Genomic DNA, 21,330 nt, shown 5'->3' with positions numbered 1-21,330 from the left:
TATGCTGTAATAGAAATAAGAACTTGCTCATGAAAACAACAACAATCGTCCTCCCTCATCTTAAACGCCCGACCACCACAGGAGCCACAGGAGCCAATTCCTCATTCAATTATAACAAGGCTTATGATATGGTATGATCATTATAAGGTTATCATAAGACATTATAAAGGGATCCTAAACACTCAAGACAATTAGATTTATCATAGTTTCATAATGCTCTATGACTGCATCTATAAGGTCCCACAGTGTGAATATGTTTACAAGTCTTCATTAGAAGGTGTGTCAAGTAAAGTGATACCATAAGTTATAATACTTTTTTAAAGACTCATTTGTGCGTATAAGAAGTTATAAACCATTATATGTCATATGTTACTGTTTTTCTTTCTTAGCTGCTGCAAGCATGTCTGGGTGAGCTATTCGAGGCCCGACTAGAGAGTTCCTCAATGGGTATGGAATGTGCTGCTCCACAGAGCTCCATGCCATGGGACTCCCACCCCACCTCCCTGCTGGAGGGGCTTGAGAGGCCCAGTCGGGGGCTCCTTTCACAGGAAGTACGTTCTTCCTCTCCGGGGAATCGACATTAGCATAATGTCTGGCATTTTACCTCAACGATTATGATAGCTAGAAACAATGAATAAACCATCTATTTTGGTCTTTCCAAATAAAGTGATATCGAGTTTTATTCCTATAGCATTCCACACGATGGTGATGGAAAACAACTGTGTTAGCCACAGTCAGTGAATCTTTGGCAATTATAATGTTCCATTCCTGTTTCGTGTCTGTTTCTGGAGCAGGAGGTGGAGGGACTCCTGCAGAAGCACAGGGAGGATTTGGTGTTCCTCCACGTTGAAAGGCTGTTGAGAAAGAAGAGCTTGATGCTCCGAACCATGGAAGTGCGTCACAAAGCCCAGGAGGAAAATACTGATCAAGCGCAGTGATTGTCAACCAGGGGGGCATATGACATGATTTAGGGGTCCCTGGATTTTGGGAAAGCATTTTAGTAAGCGTCGGAACGGAAAATGTTGAGAGCCCCTCACATACAGTACTTTTTTACAATTCATGATGGCTGATCTGCTTGGGAAATACACAGTTGTGTATGGACTGGCAACTGATGAAAGACCAAAACGTTCTCCTTGGGAGTGTGACGGAGAGGTTCTTCATGCACACACACACACACACACACACACACCTATCCTTTTACAATCTGTATACAACCTGACCATGACGTCACAAAATACCTCAGACTGACATCACTGCAACCAGGTTTGCCCACTGGGACTAGAATGCTGGGACGGTGGCGCAGGAGGTGTCCCTCATACCTATGTGTGTTGAGATTATTTTTAGGATCATCAGTTGCTGTTGTCAGTTACAGGCACAATCTGTGATGTTTCCTGCTGTTCAATGGTCATGTCAATGAATACCCATTGGTTCTTGATGAATATAACTTTAGAAATGCCTTATGGATTTAGTGCAACTGCATTACTCTATCATAATCCAAAATATAGGTTGCAAATGCTCCATGTTTTAGCTTTTTTTTGTCATCTTACTTTTTGTTAACAATAATTGTATAATTTAAAGAAATGTGTATGTTTAAAACTATCATATCAATCTTTTTGATAACCCTTGTATCCATAGCTGAGTGTATGAATTTGACAGTGGTTGCATTTCTTCAGTTCCACCTCCCTGCTTAAATGGTGGCTGCTGCTGTTGGGCTGAAACATTGTGGTGTTAAAATCTAGATTGTAGTAGAGGTTTTGAGTTTTAGAACATTGGTATACACAGTATTGACACAGGACACTGTAGGAGGACAGATAAGTCTTAAAACCTTTTCAAAAATCCAAGACTGATTTATACACTTTATGCAATGATCAGTCTGTACTTTTGATGTAAACTGTTATTCCTGTATTGCTTGTATCAACATTTCTATGTCTCAAATGTGCGTGGAAATAAATAAACAAAGACCATGAATTATGGCTGATTCGTGTGTTTATTATTACATTTGGCAGTCAGGAAGCTTCATGTATTTTCTCAAACCAGCAACTGCAACATGCAGTTGTCTCTGAGTATGGAGCGCAAGAGCTGATCAGTTAATGGCTTTCTCTGGGCGTTTGTTTACACTGGGTCTCAGTTAGAGCACAGCTTGTCCTCATCAGGGTAGATCTGGGCTGGTGTGTTGTATGAAGGCATAAAAAGGAATGCAAAGGGCAAAATATGGTACAAAAACATTTCCTCCTTTTTCACTCCCGACTAGTGAGTTTCAGTGCAACAACAATGATGAGCAACACAATGCCAACAACAAATCCAACGATGTTAAGGATCTTGGCCATCCTGGATGCCTCTGCAGCCACTCTTCCCTCTCCAACTGCGTTTGCATTATCCGCCTTCAAACACACAATGGGGGATAATCAATGCATTATCCCACTTTCACTTAGATAACCACAGAATCCACCTCAAAAAATCAGACAAGCTATTCAATAGTTAATCAGCAGATGCATTTGTAAATACCTTTAGACTTCTTGAATAATTGATTGAGTCTGAATTTTGGATATCTTACCCTGCATGAGCAAACTATTGCTGCAATTCCAATTGGGAGACAGCAGCATAAAGTGTTGAAAATGGACCATCCCAGGTAGGATGGCACTGTGGTGCGGGCTTGAGTTCCTTCCATTGTCTCTGTTTTTATGTAGTTAGACGTACTATAGTGAACCAAGTTGGAGCTGGTCAGTGCCTGTCCCAAATAAGTGATGGGGGTTGGAGAGCAACAGACCTTTATTGAGGGGGTGTAGACTGTGGGATGTGGGATGTGGACTAAGAAAGAGGTGTGTCATCTTGGCGAATGTGAAAAACAAAGGGCAAAGTAATGATGCTCATTTCCTTTGCAATAGGGAAGGACCAAGGGACTAGTGCGGAGTTATGATTGGGAGGAGAGACTAGTAGGAAGTGACAGCCTCCCGTTACAAGATCCTAGCTAGTGAAAGTGGTTTCCAAGTAACTTTTGAGATACTTTTTATACTAGGCATAACACTTATTTTTTTATGATTGGTACTATAATAAAATAGCAATCAATCCATAAAGAAAGGTTATTATTAAAAACATTCATTTAATTTGTAGTGTTGGTTTGATAACAATGTTTTAGGTCTTCTTATAAGCTGCTTATATCATTACTAAAAATAAACAAATTAATTTGATAACACTTCCTATGAATATTCTCTTCATAATGCATAACACATCCTGAGTAGTCTGTTCAAAATATTTCTCATCCACGGATTTCCAATACAAATTACTTGATCTGAAATCAACCCTCTATAACAGGAGGTGTAAACCACCAATAGGAGCTACACTACATGACCAAAGGTATGTGGACACCTGCTCATCGAACACCACATTCTAAAATTATGGGCATTAATATGGAGTTGGTCCCCCCTTTGCTGCTATAACAGCCTCCACTCTTCTGGGAAGACTTTTCACTAGATGTTGGAACAATGCTGCAGGGACTTGCTTCCATTCAGCCACAAGAACATTTGTGAGGTTTGGCACTGATATTGGCCGATTATGCCTGGCTTGCAGTCGGTGTTCCAATTCATCCCAAAGGTGTTCGATGGAGTTGAGGTCAGGGCTCTGTGCAGGCCAGTCAAGTTCTTCCACACCGATCTAGACAAACCATTTCTGTATGGACCTCGCTTTGTGCATGGGGACAATGTCATGGTGAAACAGAAAAGGTCCTTCCTAAACGGTTGCCACAAAGTTAAAAGCACAGAATCGTCTACAATGTAATTATATGTTGTAGTGTTAACATTTCCCTTCACTGGAACTAAGGGGCCTAGCCCGAACCATGAAAAACAGCCCCAGACCATTATTCCTCTTCCACCAAACTTTACAGTTGTCTCTATGCATTCAGGCAGGTAGCGTTCTCCTGGCATCCGCCAAAACCAGATTCGGTCATGGAAACCCATTTCACGAAGCTCCCGACGAACAGTTCTTGTGCTAATGTTGCTTCCAGAGGCAGTTTGGAACTCGGTAGTGAGTGTTGCAACCGTGGACAGAAGATTTTACACGTTACACGCTTTAGCACTCTGCAGTCCCATTCTGTGAGCTTGTGTGGCCTACCATTTCGCGACTGAGCCATTGTTGCTCCTAGACGTTTCCACTTCATAATAACAGCACTTACATTTGACCAGGGCAGCTCTAGCAGGGCAGAACTTTGAGGAAATTACTTGTTGGAAAGGTAGCATCCTATGACGGTGTCACGTTGAAAGTCACTGAGCTCTTCGTTAAGGCTATTCTACTGTCAATGTTTGTCTATGGAGATTGCATTGATTTTGTGCTTGATTTTATATACCTGTCAGCAACGGGTGTGGCTGAAATAGCCAAATCCAGTCATTTGGAGGGGTGTCCACATACGTTTGTGTATATAGTATAAGTGTTTAAATTGTGCAGTATTTAGCAATCATAATAAGTGTATGGTAGCAGCAGCTGTGATGTGTGTATAACATGAACGGATATGTGTGTTTGTGGATGTGTGTGGATGTCTGTGTGTGTATGTGTGTGAGTGCATGTGGGTCTTTCTATAAATAATGTGGCCAATGTGTGACATTGGGATCAACATTTCAAAATGGATTGAAAGAACAGCAAAAAAAATGTTCATGCAATTCCACATGTGTCCTTAGAGGAATATATGCAAATTGGCCCATAACTCCACCTATACAACAACATAGTCCTAGGACTATATTCAAGTCAGCCTATTCCAGTAATTGAATTTCTATTTTTGTATATATATTTTCCATCTATTTTCTATTTTTTACCACAATTTTGTGGTATCCAATTGGTAGTTACAGTCTTGTCTCATCGCTGCAACTCCCATATGGACTCGGGAGAGGCGAAGGTCGAGAGCCGTGCATCCTCCGAAACACAACCCAACCAAGCCGCACAGCTTCTTGACACAATGCCCACTTAACCGCACCAATGTTATGTAGGAAACACTGTACACCTGGCGACCGTGTCAGTGTGCATTGCGCCCGGCCAGCCACAGGAGTCACTAGTGCACGATGGGACAAGGACATCCCTGCCGGCCAAACCCTCCCCTAACCCGCACGACACTGGGCCAATTGTGCTCTGCCCTATGGGTCTCCCAGTGGCCGGCTGCGACAGAGCCTGGACTCGAACCCAGAATCTCTAGTGGCACAGCTAGACCACTGCGCCACTCGGGAGGCCTCAGGACCTCCAAATTTAAGTTCAAGTAGTCTAACCTCTCTGGGGTTTGCGTCCCACCTCGACAACGTCCAGTGAAATTGCAGGGCGCCAAATTCAAACAACAGAAATCTCATAATTAAAATTCCTCAAACATACAAGTATTATACACCATTTTAAAGATAGACTTCTTGTTAATCCAACCGCAGTTTCCGATTTCAAAAAGGCTTTACGGCGAAAGCACACCATGCGATTATGTTAGGACAGTGCCTAGCTACAAAAAACCATACAGACATTTTCCAGCCAAGGAGAGGGCTCACAAAAGTCAGAAATAGCGATTAAATTAATCACTAACCTTTGATGATCTTCATCTGATGGCAGTCCCAGGACTCCATGTTACACAATAAATGTTTGTTTTGTTCAATAAAGTCCCTCTTTATGTCCAAAAACCTCAGTTTAAATTGGCGCGTTATGTTCAGTAACACATTGTCTCAAATAACATCGGTGAAATTGCAGAGAGCCAAATCAAATTACAGAAATACATATCATAAACATTGATGAAAGATACAAGTGTTATACATAGGATTAATGATAAACTTCTTGTTAATCCAGCCGCTGTGTCAGATTTCAAAAAGGCTTTACGGCGAAAGCAAACCATATTATCTGGGGATAGAACCCCATCAAAAAACATAGACAATCATATTTCATCCCGCCAGGCACGACACAAAATTCAGAAATAACGATATAATTCATGCCTTACCTTTGAAGATCTTCTTTTGTTGGCACTCCAATATGTCCCATAAACATCACAAATGGTCCGTTTGTTTGATTAATGTCCATTTATTTAGCGCGTTTGATCCAGAAAAACACCAGTTCCAACTCACGCAACATGACTACAAAATATCTCATAAATTAGCTGTAATCTTTGTCCAAACATTTCAAACAACTTTCCTACATTTCAAACAACTTTCCTAATACAACTATAGGTATTTTTTTAACGTAAATAATCGATAATCGATAACATTTAAGACGGGATAAACTGCGTTCAATAGGCGATAAAAACGAAGTGTAGCAAGCTTTCAGGTCACGCACCTCAACCACAACAGTACACTTCACTCGATCCTCGTTCTGAACTGCCTTACTTCTTAATTTCTCAAAGGAAAAACATCAACCAATTTCTAAAGACTGGTGACATCCAGTGGAAGCGATAGGAACTGCAAGCAAATGCCTTAGAAATCTAGATTCCCATTGAAAACCCATTGAAAAGAGTGACCTAAAAAAAAATGTCCTGGTTGGTTTGTCCTCGGGGTTTCGCCTGCCAAATAAGTTCTGTTATACTCACAGAAATCATTCAAACAGTTTTAGAAACATCAGAGTGTTTTCTATCCAAATATACTAAATGTGAGAGCGGTGGTGGATTGGCCTCAACCCACATCCAGAATGAAGCTGCAACATTTCTTAAGATTTGCCCATTTCTATCAGCGTTTTATCCGGAGTTACAGCACCCTGGCTTCCCCCCTGCCAGCACTCATCTCTCCCAAGGTCTCGTTCATATGGTCCCCAGCTGCTGACCGGGTGTTCTTGGGCCTTAAGCACCGCTTCACCACAGCTCCAATTTTGAGCCATCCGGACCCGTCCCATCAGTTCATGGTGGAGGTAGACGCATTGGATGTCGGAGTGGGGGCCGTCCTGTCCCAGCGTTCTGCCCTGGACCTTAAGCTGCATCCCTGCGCCTTCTTCTCCCGTCGCCTTAACGCCACGGAGAGGAATTATGATGTGGGGAATCGAGAACTACTGGCGGTGAAGATGGTCTTGGAGGAGTTGAGACACTGGTTAGAGGGGGCAGAACTTCCATTCATGTGTGGACGGATCACAAGAACCTGGAATATCTCTGCACCTCCAATCATCTCAACTCCAGACAAGCTTGATGGGCCCTGTTGTTCAACCGGTTCAACTTCACCATCTCCTACCACCCGGGTCTAAGTATGTTAAGCCGGACACACTTTCACGCCGCTATTGCCCCTCTTCTACAACCTCAGACCCCGAAACCATTCTTCCTACCTTGTGCCTAGCGGCTACCCTCATCTGGGGAATAGAGAACCAGGTCCATGCAAATGCAAATATAATGCATATATAACTTGTCTGTGTATAGCCGTATATAAGATAACTGCTGGGTCTGCCCAAAGAGAGATCCTGATTGACATGTGTACTATGGTACATTGAGTTGATTGGAACCTCTCCAGCACGTTAACAATAAACAATGATTAATTTAAGATTGACTTTGAATGTCCCTGTGTAAGAATTGTGTAAGAATTTCCACAACGGTGGCGCATTTTATGAAGCGTGTCACGACTCCCACCGAAGGTGGCTCCTCTTCCTGTTCGGGCGGCGCTCGGCGATCGTTGTCACCGGTCTACTAGCTGCCACCGATCCCATTTCCCTTTTCTGTTGGTATTGTCTTATTGGTTACACCTGTTTCTTGTTTAGGTTTTAGTTGGGTTATTTAAGCCGGTAATGCCCGCCTGCTCTTTGTGTGGGCTTATTTTTCCTCTGTTCATGTTTGTGGTTGTGCGATCTCCTTTGTTTTTCTCTTCATCCAGAGAAAGTCTCAGTAACTTAACCTCTCGATTGACCTCAGTACCTCGCCCTCGTATTGTGCCACAGACTCTTTGATATTCCATTGGGGCAGGGAATCACCAGCGGGTTCTCTCATCCAGTCCAAACTTGAATCTCTAAATTTAGTAAACCACCGACTCCAATTCAACCTCTCAGCCAGTAGAAGGGAGTCGCTACCTAACTAAATTCTTAAAGAACTCTTTGTTTCAAATATTTTTATTAAACACACACAAGAATGGTGTATAGGTATACATGACAGGTATACAATTCTTATCTAAACATAAAAGAGCATACAGGAACAACAAGACCCAGAGTTCTGGGTGCAGAACAAATAATACAAAACACGGACACGTAGAAAGAAAGAGGGAAGATGTCCCCCCCCATCCCCTATCCCCCCCTCCCAACTGCTCGGGTGGTAGGGCCAGCACACGCTGCCCAAAGGTAGATTAAAATATTACAATTGAGAGTGCGTTAATAAGTACAAATTCACAGCGCCGACTCGTCCAAGTAGGAGAGGAAAGGCTGCCAGATTTTATCAAAAGTTGATAATTTATTGTTCAGAATATATCTAATTCTTTCTAAGTGTACAGTGTTTGCCAATTCACTGAGCCATAATTTGGTAGAGGGCGCTTCCCTCCTTTTCCAAAACAACAAGATTAGTTTTTTTGCCGAGATGAGACCATACGAGATTAGTTGTTTTTGGGGGTTGGTTAATCCGTTTAGGGACTCAGATACTCCCAGGATTATCAGTCTGGATCTATTGAAGTCTCCAAAACTTCAGAGAGGATCCTAAAAATTCCACACCAATAACCATGCAAGCTAGAGCATAGGGCAAAGCAGTGGAGTAGTGTACCCTGCGTAGCCTGACATTTATCACATGTAGGGGATGTGTCAGGAAATATCCTATGCAGTTTAGTTTTGGAATAGTGTAATCTGTGTAATACCTTGAATTGTATGAGACGATGTCTGGAATTAATGGAGCGTGTGTGGATATACTCCAAGCTCTCTTCCCAGTCTGCCACTGAGATGTCAGTCCCTAGTTCTTCCTCCCATTTTGCCTTGATGGCATCAGTAGAAGGTGTGCTAACAGATTGAAAAGCATCATATAGACGCGATATCAGTTTATATCAGTTTATCTGAGGTGGGGCATATTTTTATGCATCCGTCAAACATGGAAGGTTTAGCATTCCCAAATGTTGGGAGGTGTTTTCTAACGTAGTCTCTAATTTGTAGGTATCTGAAAAAATTACTTCTGGGAAGATTATAAGTTTCCCTCAGCAGCTCAAAGGAAGCAAAGGTCCCTTCTATGTATAAATCCCCTATGGTACTTATCCCCAACTCTCCCCATCGCTCAAAGGTGTTATCAAGGTTAGAAGGGGCAAAGGAGGGATTCCTGGCGACAGGGAGCATGAATGACATTGGTCTGAGCTCAAAGTGGACTTTAATTTGCTTCCAGATTCGGACTGTGCTATGTATTATAGGATTGTTACAATAAAGTGACATCTCCAGATTGACAGGCGACAAAATCACAGCGCCAATAGAGAAGGGGTGACACTCCTCACGCTCCATACTAAGCCAGCTGGGTGCAGGGAGTACGTCATCCAACAGAAATGTAACAATGCGGAGGTTAGCGGCCCAGTAATAAAATATCAAATTTGGGAGAGACAATCCTCCTTCCATCTTGGATTTACAGAGGTGTTTTTTGCCTATCCTGTGTGTTTTATAATCCCAGATGAAAGGATTGATAATTGAGTCCAGTTGTTTATGAAAGGATTTAGGTATGAATACTGGGATGTTCTGATATAGGTAGAGCAGTTGTGGGAGGAAGACCATTTTAATGGCATTAATTCTTCCGAGCAGAGAAATTGGGAGAGTTCTGCAAAATAGTATGTTTGCTTTGAGTTTTTGTATCAGAGAGGGGAAATTCTCTTTAAATAGCAAGGAGTATTGTTTGGTAACTACAATTCCTAGGTAGGTAAATTTTTCTGAAGATAACTTAAATGGGAGCTGTTCTAGCCAGGAGGTATTTTGCGACCGTATGGGCATTAATTCACTCTTGTTCCAATTTATTCTGTATCCCGAGAAGGTACCAAACAAATTGATCACATCAAGAATAGTTGGGATACTAGCCTGGGGTTCTGTTACATAGAGGAGGATGTCATCTGCGTATAGGGAGATAAATTCTTAAAGAACTCTGACCGATTGAAACACCACTCCTGAGCTCGTGGGGCTCCCTGTCATCTTTGTAACCAAGTAACAAATTGTGTATTTTGAAGTGTTTTTGATTGTAAAAGTCAAAAAACAGTGTTTCCAAAAATAAACGGTAGTCTTATTTTGTCTCGAGTAAAACGCCCTCCCAAGACAGTTAATGGCACGGAAGATAACAACTCTGACACTCCCCTCTACCGGGACACTGGAAACGGAGACCAATACTCCATGACAAAGTGAGTTACCATTAAAAGACAAGGAGGAAGGTGTGTCCAGTAGTGATTCATTAATTGTCTTATCGATCTATCTAAGTTTTATTATCCAAGTGATACATAGCCGACGGGCAGAGTAGTGAGACTAAGTTGACTAAAGGTCTTCACACTTTAAACTAGATACATCACAGAAGGGAAATACTCAACCTGAGGGAAATCATATAGAGACTGGTAGGAAAAAGGCTTAATAACAACTCAAGGATCCATTAGTGGTGTAAAAGGAGTCTAGAGGATAAAGGTGGGGTTCACACATCCCAGCTAGAGCTAGACCGTTGAGAGTGACAAGGCAAAATACCTCTCTACGAGGACAACGTATCGACAAAGAAAGAGAGGCAGGGCTACGCGAGCGGTCCTGGTTAACCTGATAACCTGAAGTATCTATAGTGCCCTGTCCAATCCAGGGAACGGGACACTAACCACCTCTAGCACCCCGCTGCCGGGCAAGGGGCGGGGCTGAAGTTTTTATGTGTGAAAGAGGTGAATGAATGCCACAACCAGTTCTGTGTGAGCTGAGTTTTCCAGTTCTGTGTGAGCTTATGTTTCACCTGTTCTTGTGCTTGTCTCCACCCCTCTCCAGATGTCGCCCATCTTCCCTATTATCCCCTGTGTATATATACCTGTGTTCTCTGTCTATTTGTTGACAGTTCGTCTTGCTCGTTCAAGCTTACCAACGTTTTTCCTGTCAGCTCCTATCATTTCCCAGCCTCGCTTAGCTAGTCCTCCCGGTTTTGACCTTTGCTTGTTCTGCCCCTGTACCCGCCCGCCTGACCTCTCTGCCTGATGCTGAGCCTGCTTGCCGCCCTGTACCTTTGCTCCACCTCTGGATTACTAAACTCTGCCTGTCCCTGACCCTGAGTCCGCCTGCCATCCTGTACCTTTGCCTTTCCCTGGATTGTTGACCCCTTCCTGCCTTGACCTGTCTTTGCCTGACCCCTGCCTGTCTTTCCTATAATAAACAGTGTTACTCCGACAGTCTGCATCTGGGTCTTACCTTGATTCCTGATAGTACGAACTGGCCATGACTGACCCAGCAGACTTGGACCAGCTCCGGTATGCCATCTCCTCCCAAGGAGCCACCATTGGTAGGCACAAGGAGTTGTTTTGCGGCATGATGGAGGGGTTCCAGGCCACGGCCAATCGTCACAACCAAGTTTTGGATATTTTGCGGGAGCAAGTCCGTGGGTTGCTTACTAGGCAGCCGACCATGACGGTAACCTCCCAGCCCCTCTGTAACCCAGCTGGTAGCAGCGCCGTCACCCCATTTTCCCGGGAACCCCGTTTTCCCTGGGACCCCGTTACGCTGATGTCTAGGAGGGCACTTGCCTGGGCCATGGGGGTGTGGGAGCAACAATCTGCCATCTGCCTCAGTCTTGAGGTAATCGTGGCAGATGTGAGGAAGGTGTTCGGGAGAGAGGCTCCGGTGTCCGGGAGAGAGGCCGCCCGGAAGTTACTCCAGCTTCGGCAGGGCACCCTCAGTGTGGCAAACTATGCGGTGGAGTTCACCACGCTAGCAACGGAGGGTACCTGGTACCCGGAAGCGCTGTTCGACACGTTCCTGCATGGCTTATCGGAGAAGGTAAAGGATGAGCTGGCAGCACGAGAACTACCGACGGATCTTGACTCACTCATTGCTTTAACCATCCGGATGGATGGTTTGATTACCGGAACGTATGAGGGAGAAGAGGTTCGATTGCGGTACCAATCGCTCTCTCAGGGATCCCACCTTGCAGCTGATAAACTCAGGAAGTCCCTGGCATCTACATCCCAGAAAGGATCCGTGCTTACCCGAGTCCCTCCAAGAGCCTCCAGAGACTGCCGATTCACCTCTTCCCGAGCCGATGCAGCTCGGTAGGGCTGGGCTGTCTCCAGCCGAACGCGTATGCAGATTTGAGACGCAGAGTTGTCTGTATTGCGGTATTGACGGACATTTTGTGTCTACTTGTCACTTCAAGAGAGCTAGCTCATTCGTTGGAGTGAGTACACTGGTGGGTCTGAAAGATAATTGTTTTTTTCCCCTTACTCGCCCCCATCTCTATGCCACCCTGCAAGTGATGAGAAAGGGAGGGTCTTAAATTAAAGTGAAAGAACCAACGTGAAGCACCAAGGACTGTCATTCTAAAATTGGGTTAGATAATATATCAATAATTATAATTATGATTTGTAAAGGTAAGGCTTCCAGAGACAGAGCTGTGTCCTAAAAAAAGGAGGAGAGACACCAGATTGGGCTAACCTTGCAACAATCTCATTCTTACCTAGGTTGGTGTGACACTGTTATAACGTGTTCTCTTTCTCTTCCCTGTGAAATGTTATTAACATGCTGTCAGGTGATCTGTGCCTCTCTGGCTGATAAGATTTCAGAGCTATCTTGTTTTCTTGTCACAACCTGATCAGTTTCACCTGTCCTTGTTATTGTCTCCACCCCCTCCAGGAGTCGCTTGTTATCCCTGGTGTATATATCCCTGTGTTTCCTGTCTCTCTGTGCCAGTTCTTTCCATGTCAACCAGCGTGTTTTCCCTGTGCTCCTGCCTTTTCACTCTTTCATCTGCTATGGCTCGCTCACCTTTGAAGGAATCCGGAAGTTCCCGAACGCAGTGTTTCTGAGAGGATCCGAAGTTAACCGAGCTCCCTCGTGAATCATCAATGACGGGTGAGTTGGATACTCCTGAGCATATGCAATTGGGAAGAGCGAGGTTATCTTTTGGGGAACGCTCACGTAGGCTGAGTTCAAACTATTGTCTGTACTGTGGAGGGGCAGGACATTATATAGCTACCTGCCCTGTTAGGAAACCCTTGTCTCTGGTGGGTACAAGTACTCTGTTGAGCCAGATTGGGAGTTCCCTAATTCCCATCACCCGTACACCTTTTTTGTGCTTTTGCTGTGGGGAGACCAATCTAAGTCTCCCCGAGTGCTCATTGACTCTGGGGCTGATGAAAGTTTTATGGAAGCTACTATTGTTTCTGAGCTTGGGATTCCCACTCAACCTCTCTTGGTTCCCAGGGATGCAAGGGCACTGGACTGCCGCTCAATAGGTAGAGTCACCCATAGTACTGAGCCCGTTCATATACGGGTTTCAGGTAATGTTGAAGGAATTGAATTCCTCTGTTTTAATTCCCAATTAAAATTAAACACTGTCAATTCATAAGAATTTGTAGGACCCTTATTTTATAGGAATGGACAGAGCCCCGGTCTTAAAGTCAAGTAACAGCCTTTATTCAAGAGAGTACTGCCACAATACAGGTTACCACAGGTTATAAACTGAAAATGACGTCATTAGTTCCAACACTACCTTGTGCCATCTCCGTTCCAGTACAAAGGCTGTGTCTTAAGCCTTCCCACATCCGTCTCCTTACCAATTTAATATAATTTACGGGTCAAGGCTTTCTTGTGTAGATAAGCATTCTAGCCAGTCTGATTAATTTGTACCAAGGAACAGACCGTCATTGTTACTAAACTCTTGACCACATTCACACACATTATTTTCAGTACTGGGATCAGGTAAGAAAATTAGTACATATACAGTAACATAATAGTATTCTGATTAGTACATCCTGATTGAAATGTACACATAATTAGTCATTATAGATAAAAATTCCCATAACAGGTAACAACATTGAGACCATACAGTTCCTCCTCATTGCATCTCCCCATGTTCCGGTTGTCTTGGGATTTTCATGGCTCCAAAAACCCAACCCTGTTATTGACTGGACCACGAGCTTCATCCTGGGTTGGAGCCCATTTTGCCATTCCCACTGTCTTCAAGCAGCACAGCCGTCCCCGAGACGTCTTCCTCAGGACGTTAGCAAGGCTTTGGGTGTTTCTGCCATTCCCACTGAATACCATGACCTACTTGAAGTTTTCAGTAAGGCACGTGCTACTTCCCTTCCCCTACACCATCCTTATAATTGTGCCATTGGTCTTCTTCCAGGCACCACACCACCTCGGGATCGCCTATATTCTCTATCCGGGCTGGACTGGGGCCGTCCGTCCATCTGCATCTCCGGCGCAGGGTTTTTCTATGTGGAGAAGAATGACAAGACCATGCGTCTGTACATTGACAACCGGGGACTGAATGACATTATGGTTAAAAAATCAGTACTCCCTACCACTCCTCTCCTCGGCTTTTGAACCTCCCCGGGGGGCCACCATTTTTTCCAAGCTGGACCTTCGGAATGCCTACCACCTGGTTCTGATACGCGATGGGAATGAGTGGAAAACAGCCTTCAACACAGCCAGCGGACATTATGAGTACATTATGAGTACCAGGTCATGCCATTTGGTCTTCCAGGCTTTGGTAAACGATGTGCTCCGGGACATGCTAAACCATTTTGTGTTCGTCTACCTTGACGACATCCTGTTTTTTTCCCGGTCCACCAACAACATGTTCTTCATTTCAGGCAGGTCCTTCAGTGCCTCGTGGAGAACCAATTGCTCGTGAAAGCCGAGAAGTGTGAGTTCCACCGCTCTACAATCACCTTTCTGGGATATGTCATTGAGGGTAATGTCCACATGGATCCTAGAAAGGTGAAAGCAGTGGTGGATGGGCCTCAACCTACGTCCAGTGTGCAGTTTCATTCAGGGTTAAAGCACCCTGTCGGCCCCCCACTCAGCACTCCCCCAAAGTACTCCAGCTGTCAACAAAGCCTTTGTGGACCTGAAGCATCAGTTCCCAACAGCACCCATCCTCATCCATCCGGACCCATCTCGTCAATTTGTGGTAGAGGTTGATGCTTCTGACGTTGCAGTGGGGGCCATCCTGCCCAGGATCAAAAGCTTCATCCCTTTGTCTTCCTGTCCCATCGTCTCAATCCTGCAGAGAGGAACTACGACGTGGGCAACTTGCAGCCACAGTGGGTTGGGGTATTGAGACCCTGGTTCGCAAGACCCTGGTTCGCAAGGCACAATGCTCCCAGCCTGGACCTGAAGGGGGCCCGGCTAACCGGCTGTTTGTCCCTAACTCAGTCCGGTCCTGGAATGGGCTCATTCCTCCAGGCTAACCTGTCATCCAGGTTCCCGCCGTACCCTAGAAGTCCTCCAAGAACGTTTCTGGTGGCCCACAATGGTTCCTGATGTCTCTGCCTTCATCGCCGCATACACAGTGTGCACCCAGAACAAGACTCCAAGGCAAGCTCCTTCTAGCCTTCTTCAGCCACTACTGGTTCCTCATCGTCCCTGGTCCCATATCTCTCTGGACTTCGTCACTGGGCTTCCTCAGTCTGATGGCAACACCGTCATTCTGACAGTGGTGGATCAGTTCTCTAAAGCCACTCATTTCATCCCTCTCCACAAACTTCCCTCTGCCAAGGAAATGTGCAGCACTCCTTCCGGATCCATGGACTCCCGGTGGAAATGGTTTCCGACCAGTGTTCTCAATTTTCATCCCAGTTTTGGAAGGCGTTCTGTGCCCTAATTGGGTCGTCGGCCAGCCTATCCTCCGGATTCCACCCCCAGACGAACGGCCAGTCACAGCGAGCTGACCAGGACCTGGAGACCACCTTAAGATGCCTGGTCTCAACCAACCCCACTACCTGGAGCCGACAACTGGTCTGGGTGGAGTATGCCCAGAACAACCCCACTACCCTTCCAGCAACGGGACTCTCCCCTTTTGAGTGCTCCATGGGGTATCAACCTCTGCTCTTCCCAGAACAAGAACCAGAAGTCAACGTACCCTCGGCCCAGATGTTCGTCCTCCACTGTCGACGTACATGGAGAAGAGCTTGGATAGCACTTCTCAAGACCAACTCCAGGTATCGTCAACAAGCGGACCGCCGCCGGACTCCAGCTCCCTGCTACCGCATTGGGCAGAGGGTATGGCTGTCCACACGGGACCTGCCCCTTCAGGTAGAGACCCGCAAACTGTCCCCCCATTTCATTGGTCCGTTTCCCATCTCTAGAGTCCTTAGTTCCACTGCTGTCCGTCTCTTGTTACCCCGTACCCTCCGTATTCACCCTATACTTCATGTGTCTAGGATTAAGCCCGTGTCTCATAGTCTTTTGTCTTCTGTCCCGAGGCCCACCCACCACCTCCCCATGTCATCGATGGCCATCCGGAATACACAGTGACACGTCTCCTGGGTGTTCAACCAAGGGGCAGGGGTTTCCAATACCTGGTTGACTGGGAGGGTTACGGCCCAGAGGAGAGGTGCTGGGTTCCCGCTAGAGGCATCCTGGATCCAGCCCTCATCACTGACTTCCACCGCCTACACACCGGTCAATCAGGTACAGTATGCACCCAGGTAGGACGCCAGGTGGTGTCCCTGAGGGGGGGGGGTTCAGTTTCACCTGTCCTTGTTATAGTCTCCACCCCCTTCAGGTGTTTCTTGTTATCCTTGTGTTTCCTGTCTCTCTGTGCCGGTTCGTCTTGTATGTTCCAAGTCAACCGGCGTGATTTCCCCATGCTCCTGCCTTTTCTATTCTCTTTTACTTGTCCTTCCAGTTTTGACTCTTGCCTGTTTTCTGGACTCTGTACCCGCCTGCCTGACAATCTTCCTGCCTTGACCTCGAGCCTGCCTGCCACACTGTAACTCCGAGACTGGTTTTGACCTTTTGCCTGTCCACGACCATTCTCTTGCCTACCCCTTTTGGATGTAATAAACCATCTACCTCCAGTGTCTGCATCTGTGTCTCGCCTTGTGCCCTTATATTTCTTATCCTCCAGAGGATGGTGATGCCAACTTTGGATGAGCCCCCATCTTTCCCCTGTATATACAGACGATGAGTAATGATTGAAGGTTGTTTTCTTCATCCCCAATCCAACGGCCAGCCTGAGCGTGCCAATCAAGACCTGGGGACGACTCTTCAGGTGCCTCGTCTCGGCCAACCCCACCACTTGGAGTAGCTTTTGTTACATCGAACTGTCTGCCTCTGGGTCTTATCCTGAGGTCTGATACAGTCATACAAAATGAGTGGTCTCATTGTATACACATGAAGTCATGAGCGGCTATCAATGGAGTATTCATTGAACTGACACCATGTCAGATTTTCCATCAGAGAATTTGTACTTCAAACATAGTCATCATCTTTTACCATTGGCTACCATTGTCCCACATCTACTATGGCTATAGTTCCACACAGACCCATTAGCAGTTATCAATTTGTCAGATATGCAACTGTTGGTCACAGACAGCTAGCTACCTTTGAAAAAAGTAGGGGCGTGGATCAGGAAAACAGTCAGTAGCTGATGTGACCACAATTTGACACATCTCATTTGCATAGATTTGCTCAGGCTGTTGATTGTGGCCTGTGGATCATTGTCCCACTCCTCTTCAATGGCTGTGCGAAGTTGCTGGATATTGGCAGGAACTGGAACACGCTGTAGTACACATCGACACAGAGCATCCCAAACATGCTCAATTGGTGACATGTCTGAGTATGCAGGCGATGGAAGAACTGGGACATGTTCAGCTTCCAGGAATTGTGTACTGATCCTTTCGACAGGGGGCCGTGCCAACTTTCAAAATAAACTATTTTGGTTTTGTGAAAAACATTACTGGTACATTGTGTTATTAAATTACGTGGTAACCCAATGAGAACTTTTGGGGAATGTTCTCTGGTTGTTACAGATGTTGTGCACAACATTTTAGTGAATGTTAGGATAACATTCCAAGGATATTTAATAATAAAAAATAAAAAAAGGATGTTATCATCTTCATGTTAGATAAAACCCTAACTAGAACTTAATGGGAATCTTAGATAATGTTCTGGGTATGTTCCTAGTTTGCTGGGATTGCAATCACTGTATCTCAAACACATCAACTCATGCATTTGGACGGAGATGTCGAATTCATTTCGCAATGATTACATTTTAATGAACCCCAGTCATACAAAATCAAAATGAGTGGTCTCATTGTACACAAATGAAGTCATGAGTGGCTATAATTGGAGTATTCATTGAACTGACACCATGTCAGATTTTCCATCAAGGGCACACTGGCATTTAGGGTTTGGATGCAACCAAGATAATCTGTATTTCAAACATACTGTAAGTCATCCTCTTTTACCATTGGCTACCATTGTCCCACATCTACTATGGCTATAGTGCCATACAGACCCATTAGCAGTTATCAATTTGTCACAGCGTGCAGTCACTTTTTATAAACGGTCATAATATGAATAATAGATTGTATTCTACCTGTTCATACCAATAACTGCTGCCTTGCTTTGCTTTGGTGGCTATGCTGCCTTAGAGTCCTGGATGACATCCAACTTGCTTTTGAAGACATTCTATACATGTCAATGGCTGGAACCTGTCAGAGGATCTTGTCTGTATTTGACATGCGTCAAGTTTCAATTATATAAGTCGTAATTGTCTAATGCTATTGCTACATGCTTAAGGCGTACGATAGTGAGGTGTAGGTTTTCTAACTTTCTAACACTGTAGGCTACGGAAGAATGATTCATTCACACTATTTCCTTTGTCTTGTTTACTCAAGGTCACATTCCATGGTCTCTATGGCTCTGTGTCTCTGTCTCTTCATCTTTTTGGGGGGTTCCGCTAGCGGGGGAAACACTGACCTTCAGCTAATGGGTTCATGTTTTCCCATTTCCTTTTCAGACATTGTACTTTAAATGAAACTAAGTGAAAGTGTCTGCAGCACATCCATTCTTGTACAGCTGCTGTTTCAGATCAACTGAGATGTCATTTGGCAATCAAGGAACCTACACAAGCAGGAACGCATGCATGCACACACACACGTGCGGGCATGCAGGCTAACACAAACGTACCACGCATGCCGCACGCACACACGTGTACACACACACACACACACACACAAAAGGAAACCACACAAATCTGATAAGGATCATTAACGCTTAACCTGTTGCGACGAGCAATCCCGTATCCGGGAGCGTAATTATAGCCTCAAGCTCATTACCATAAAGCAACATTAACTATTCATGAAAATCGCAAATGAAATGAAATAAATATATTGGCTCACAAGCTTAGCCTTTTGTTAACAACACTGTCATCTCAGATTTTCAAAAAATGCTTTTCAACCATAGCTACACAAGCATTTGTGTAAGAGTATTGATAGCTAGCATAGCATTAAGCCTAGCATTCAGCAGGCAACATTTTCAAAAAACAAGAAAAGCATTCAAATAAAATAATTTACCTTTGAAGAACTTCGGATGTTTTCAATGAGGAGACTCTCAGTTAGATAGCAAATGTTCAGTTTTTCCAAAAAGATTATTTGTGTAGGAGAAATCGCTCTGTTTTGTTCATCACGTTTGGCTAAGAAAACCCCCCCGAAAATTCAGTCATTACAACGCAAACTTTTTTCCAAATTAACTCCATAATATCGACAGAAACATGGCAAACGTTGTTTAGAATCAATCCTCAAGGTGTTTTTCACATATCTATTCGATGATAAGTCACTCGTGGCAGTTTGGTTTCTCCTCTGTTCAAAATGGAAAAATGCACGCACCTGGAGATTACGCAATAGTTTCGACGGAGGACACCAACCGGACACCTGGTAAATGTAGTCTCTTATGGTCCATTTTCCAATGATATGCCTACAAATACGTCACAATGCTGCAAACACCTTGGGGAAACGACAGAAAGTGTAGGCTCATTCCTTGCGCATTCACAGCCATATAAGGAGACATTGGAACACAGCGCCTCAAAAATCTGGCTCACTTCCTGTATGAAATTTCATCTTGGTTTCGCCTGTAGCATTAGTTCTGTGGCACTCACAGACAATATCTTTGCAGTTTTGGAAACGTCACAGTGTTTTCTTTCCAAAGCTGTCAATTATATGCATAGTCGAGCATCTTTTCGTGACAAAATATCTTGTTTAAAACGGGAACGTTTTTCATCCAAAAATGAAATACTGCCCCCAGAGGTTCAAGAGGTTAACCTTTATTTAACTAGGCAAGTCAGTTAAGAGCATTAAGAACAAATTCTTATTTACAATGACGGCTCACCCTGGCCAAACCTGCTGTTTTTATTCTTTAGAACTGGAACCCCCATCTGAAGCTAGCCAGCTAACTGGCTATATAGCTAGTAGTCAGTTAGCCACTGCTAGCGGTCTTTACCATAACTCGAACACCAGCCAGCTTCAGCTCGGTCAATACATGCCAGTCTGCACAGCACGACCCAGAGCATATCGGACTGCTTTTTCTCTACCACATCACCGAATTCCTACCGCAAGCTCTGGACCACTACATCGGATCATCGCAGCTAGCTATCTGCAACCTGAGTGGCTACTGCTGGCTAACGCCTATATCCTGAAGCAAGCACCAGTTAGCCTTGAGCTAGCCTCGAGCTAGGCCCATCTTCCGGCTAGCCCGAAGAGGTCTACCAGCTAATTCTTGGGCTACAATGACTCTTTTGCCAATTGACCTGGACCCTTTATTGCCGACGTAGAGCCCCGCTGATCCATCAAGACTGGTCTGACGACTTAATCGTCCGAGGAGGTTTCAACAGGCTTTTCCATTGCGACGTCGCTGAAGACCCATCTGTTAGCCCCGGCCCGCTAGCATTATGAATCAACGTGCCTCCAGCTCGCCTAGCATAGTAGCAACTACCGAATGGCTCCCTGACTCACCTATTGCTGCTCATTGGACCCTATGATCAATCGGCTACACATGCCTCTCCCTAATGTCAATATGCCTTGTCCACTGCTTAGGTTAGTTGTTATTGCTTTATTTCACTGTAGAGCCCCCAGCCCCACCCAACATGCCTTAGATAGCTATTTTGCGCTTTCATCGTCACTCAATGCCTAGGTTTACCTCCATTATACTCACATCCTACCATACCCTTGTCTGTACGTTATGCCCTGAATCTATTCTACCACGCCCAGAAATCGTCTCCTTTTATTCTGTTCCCAAAACGCTAGACGACCAGTTCGTATAGCATTTAGCCGTACCCTTACCCTACTCCTCCTCTGTTCCTCTAGTGATGTATAGGTTAACCCAGGCCCTGTAGCCTCCAGCACCACACCTATTCCCCAGGCGCTGTCATTTGTTGACTTCTGTAACTGTAAAACCCTTGGTTTCATGCATATTAACATCAGAAGTCTCCTCCCTAAGTTTGTTTTATTCACTGCTTTA

At 44.8% G+C, this 21,330-nt stretch overlaps 1 protein-coding gene across 2 annotated transcripts in view; it reads left to right on the top strand.

Annotated features, from left to right (window-relative positions):
- Nucleotides 1-1,962, top strand: part of si:dkey-103g5.4 (uncharacterized) — a 65,331-nt gene extending 63,369 nt beyond the window's left edge. The window contains exons 32-33 of one of the 2 annotated variants that reach the window (XM_029673232.2): nt 390-551; nt 795-1,962. In XM_029673232.2, the coding sequence (XP_029529092.2) occupies nt 390-551; nt 795-938 (306 nt within the window). In that variant the 3' untranslated portion in view covers nt 939-1,962. Of the gene's footprint in view, nt 1-389; nt 552-791 lie in introns of both variants that reach the window. The other variant, XM_029673231.2, reaches the window with a different exon arrangement.
- The last annotated feature ends 19,368 nt before the right edge of the window (nt 1,963-21,330 follow it).

Source organism: Oncorhynchus nerka, linkage group LG11, assembly GCF_034236695.1.
Source record: "Oncorhynchus nerka isolate Pitt River linkage group LG11, Oner_Uvic_2.0, whole genome shotgun sequence".
Classification (NCBI taxonomy): Eukaryota; Metazoa; Chordata; class Actinopteri; order Salmoniformes; family Salmonidae; genus Oncorhynchus; species Oncorhynchus nerka.
The sequence above is the reverse complement of the archived record's forward strand: the minus strand, read 5'-3'. Positions and strand labels throughout refer to the sequence as shown.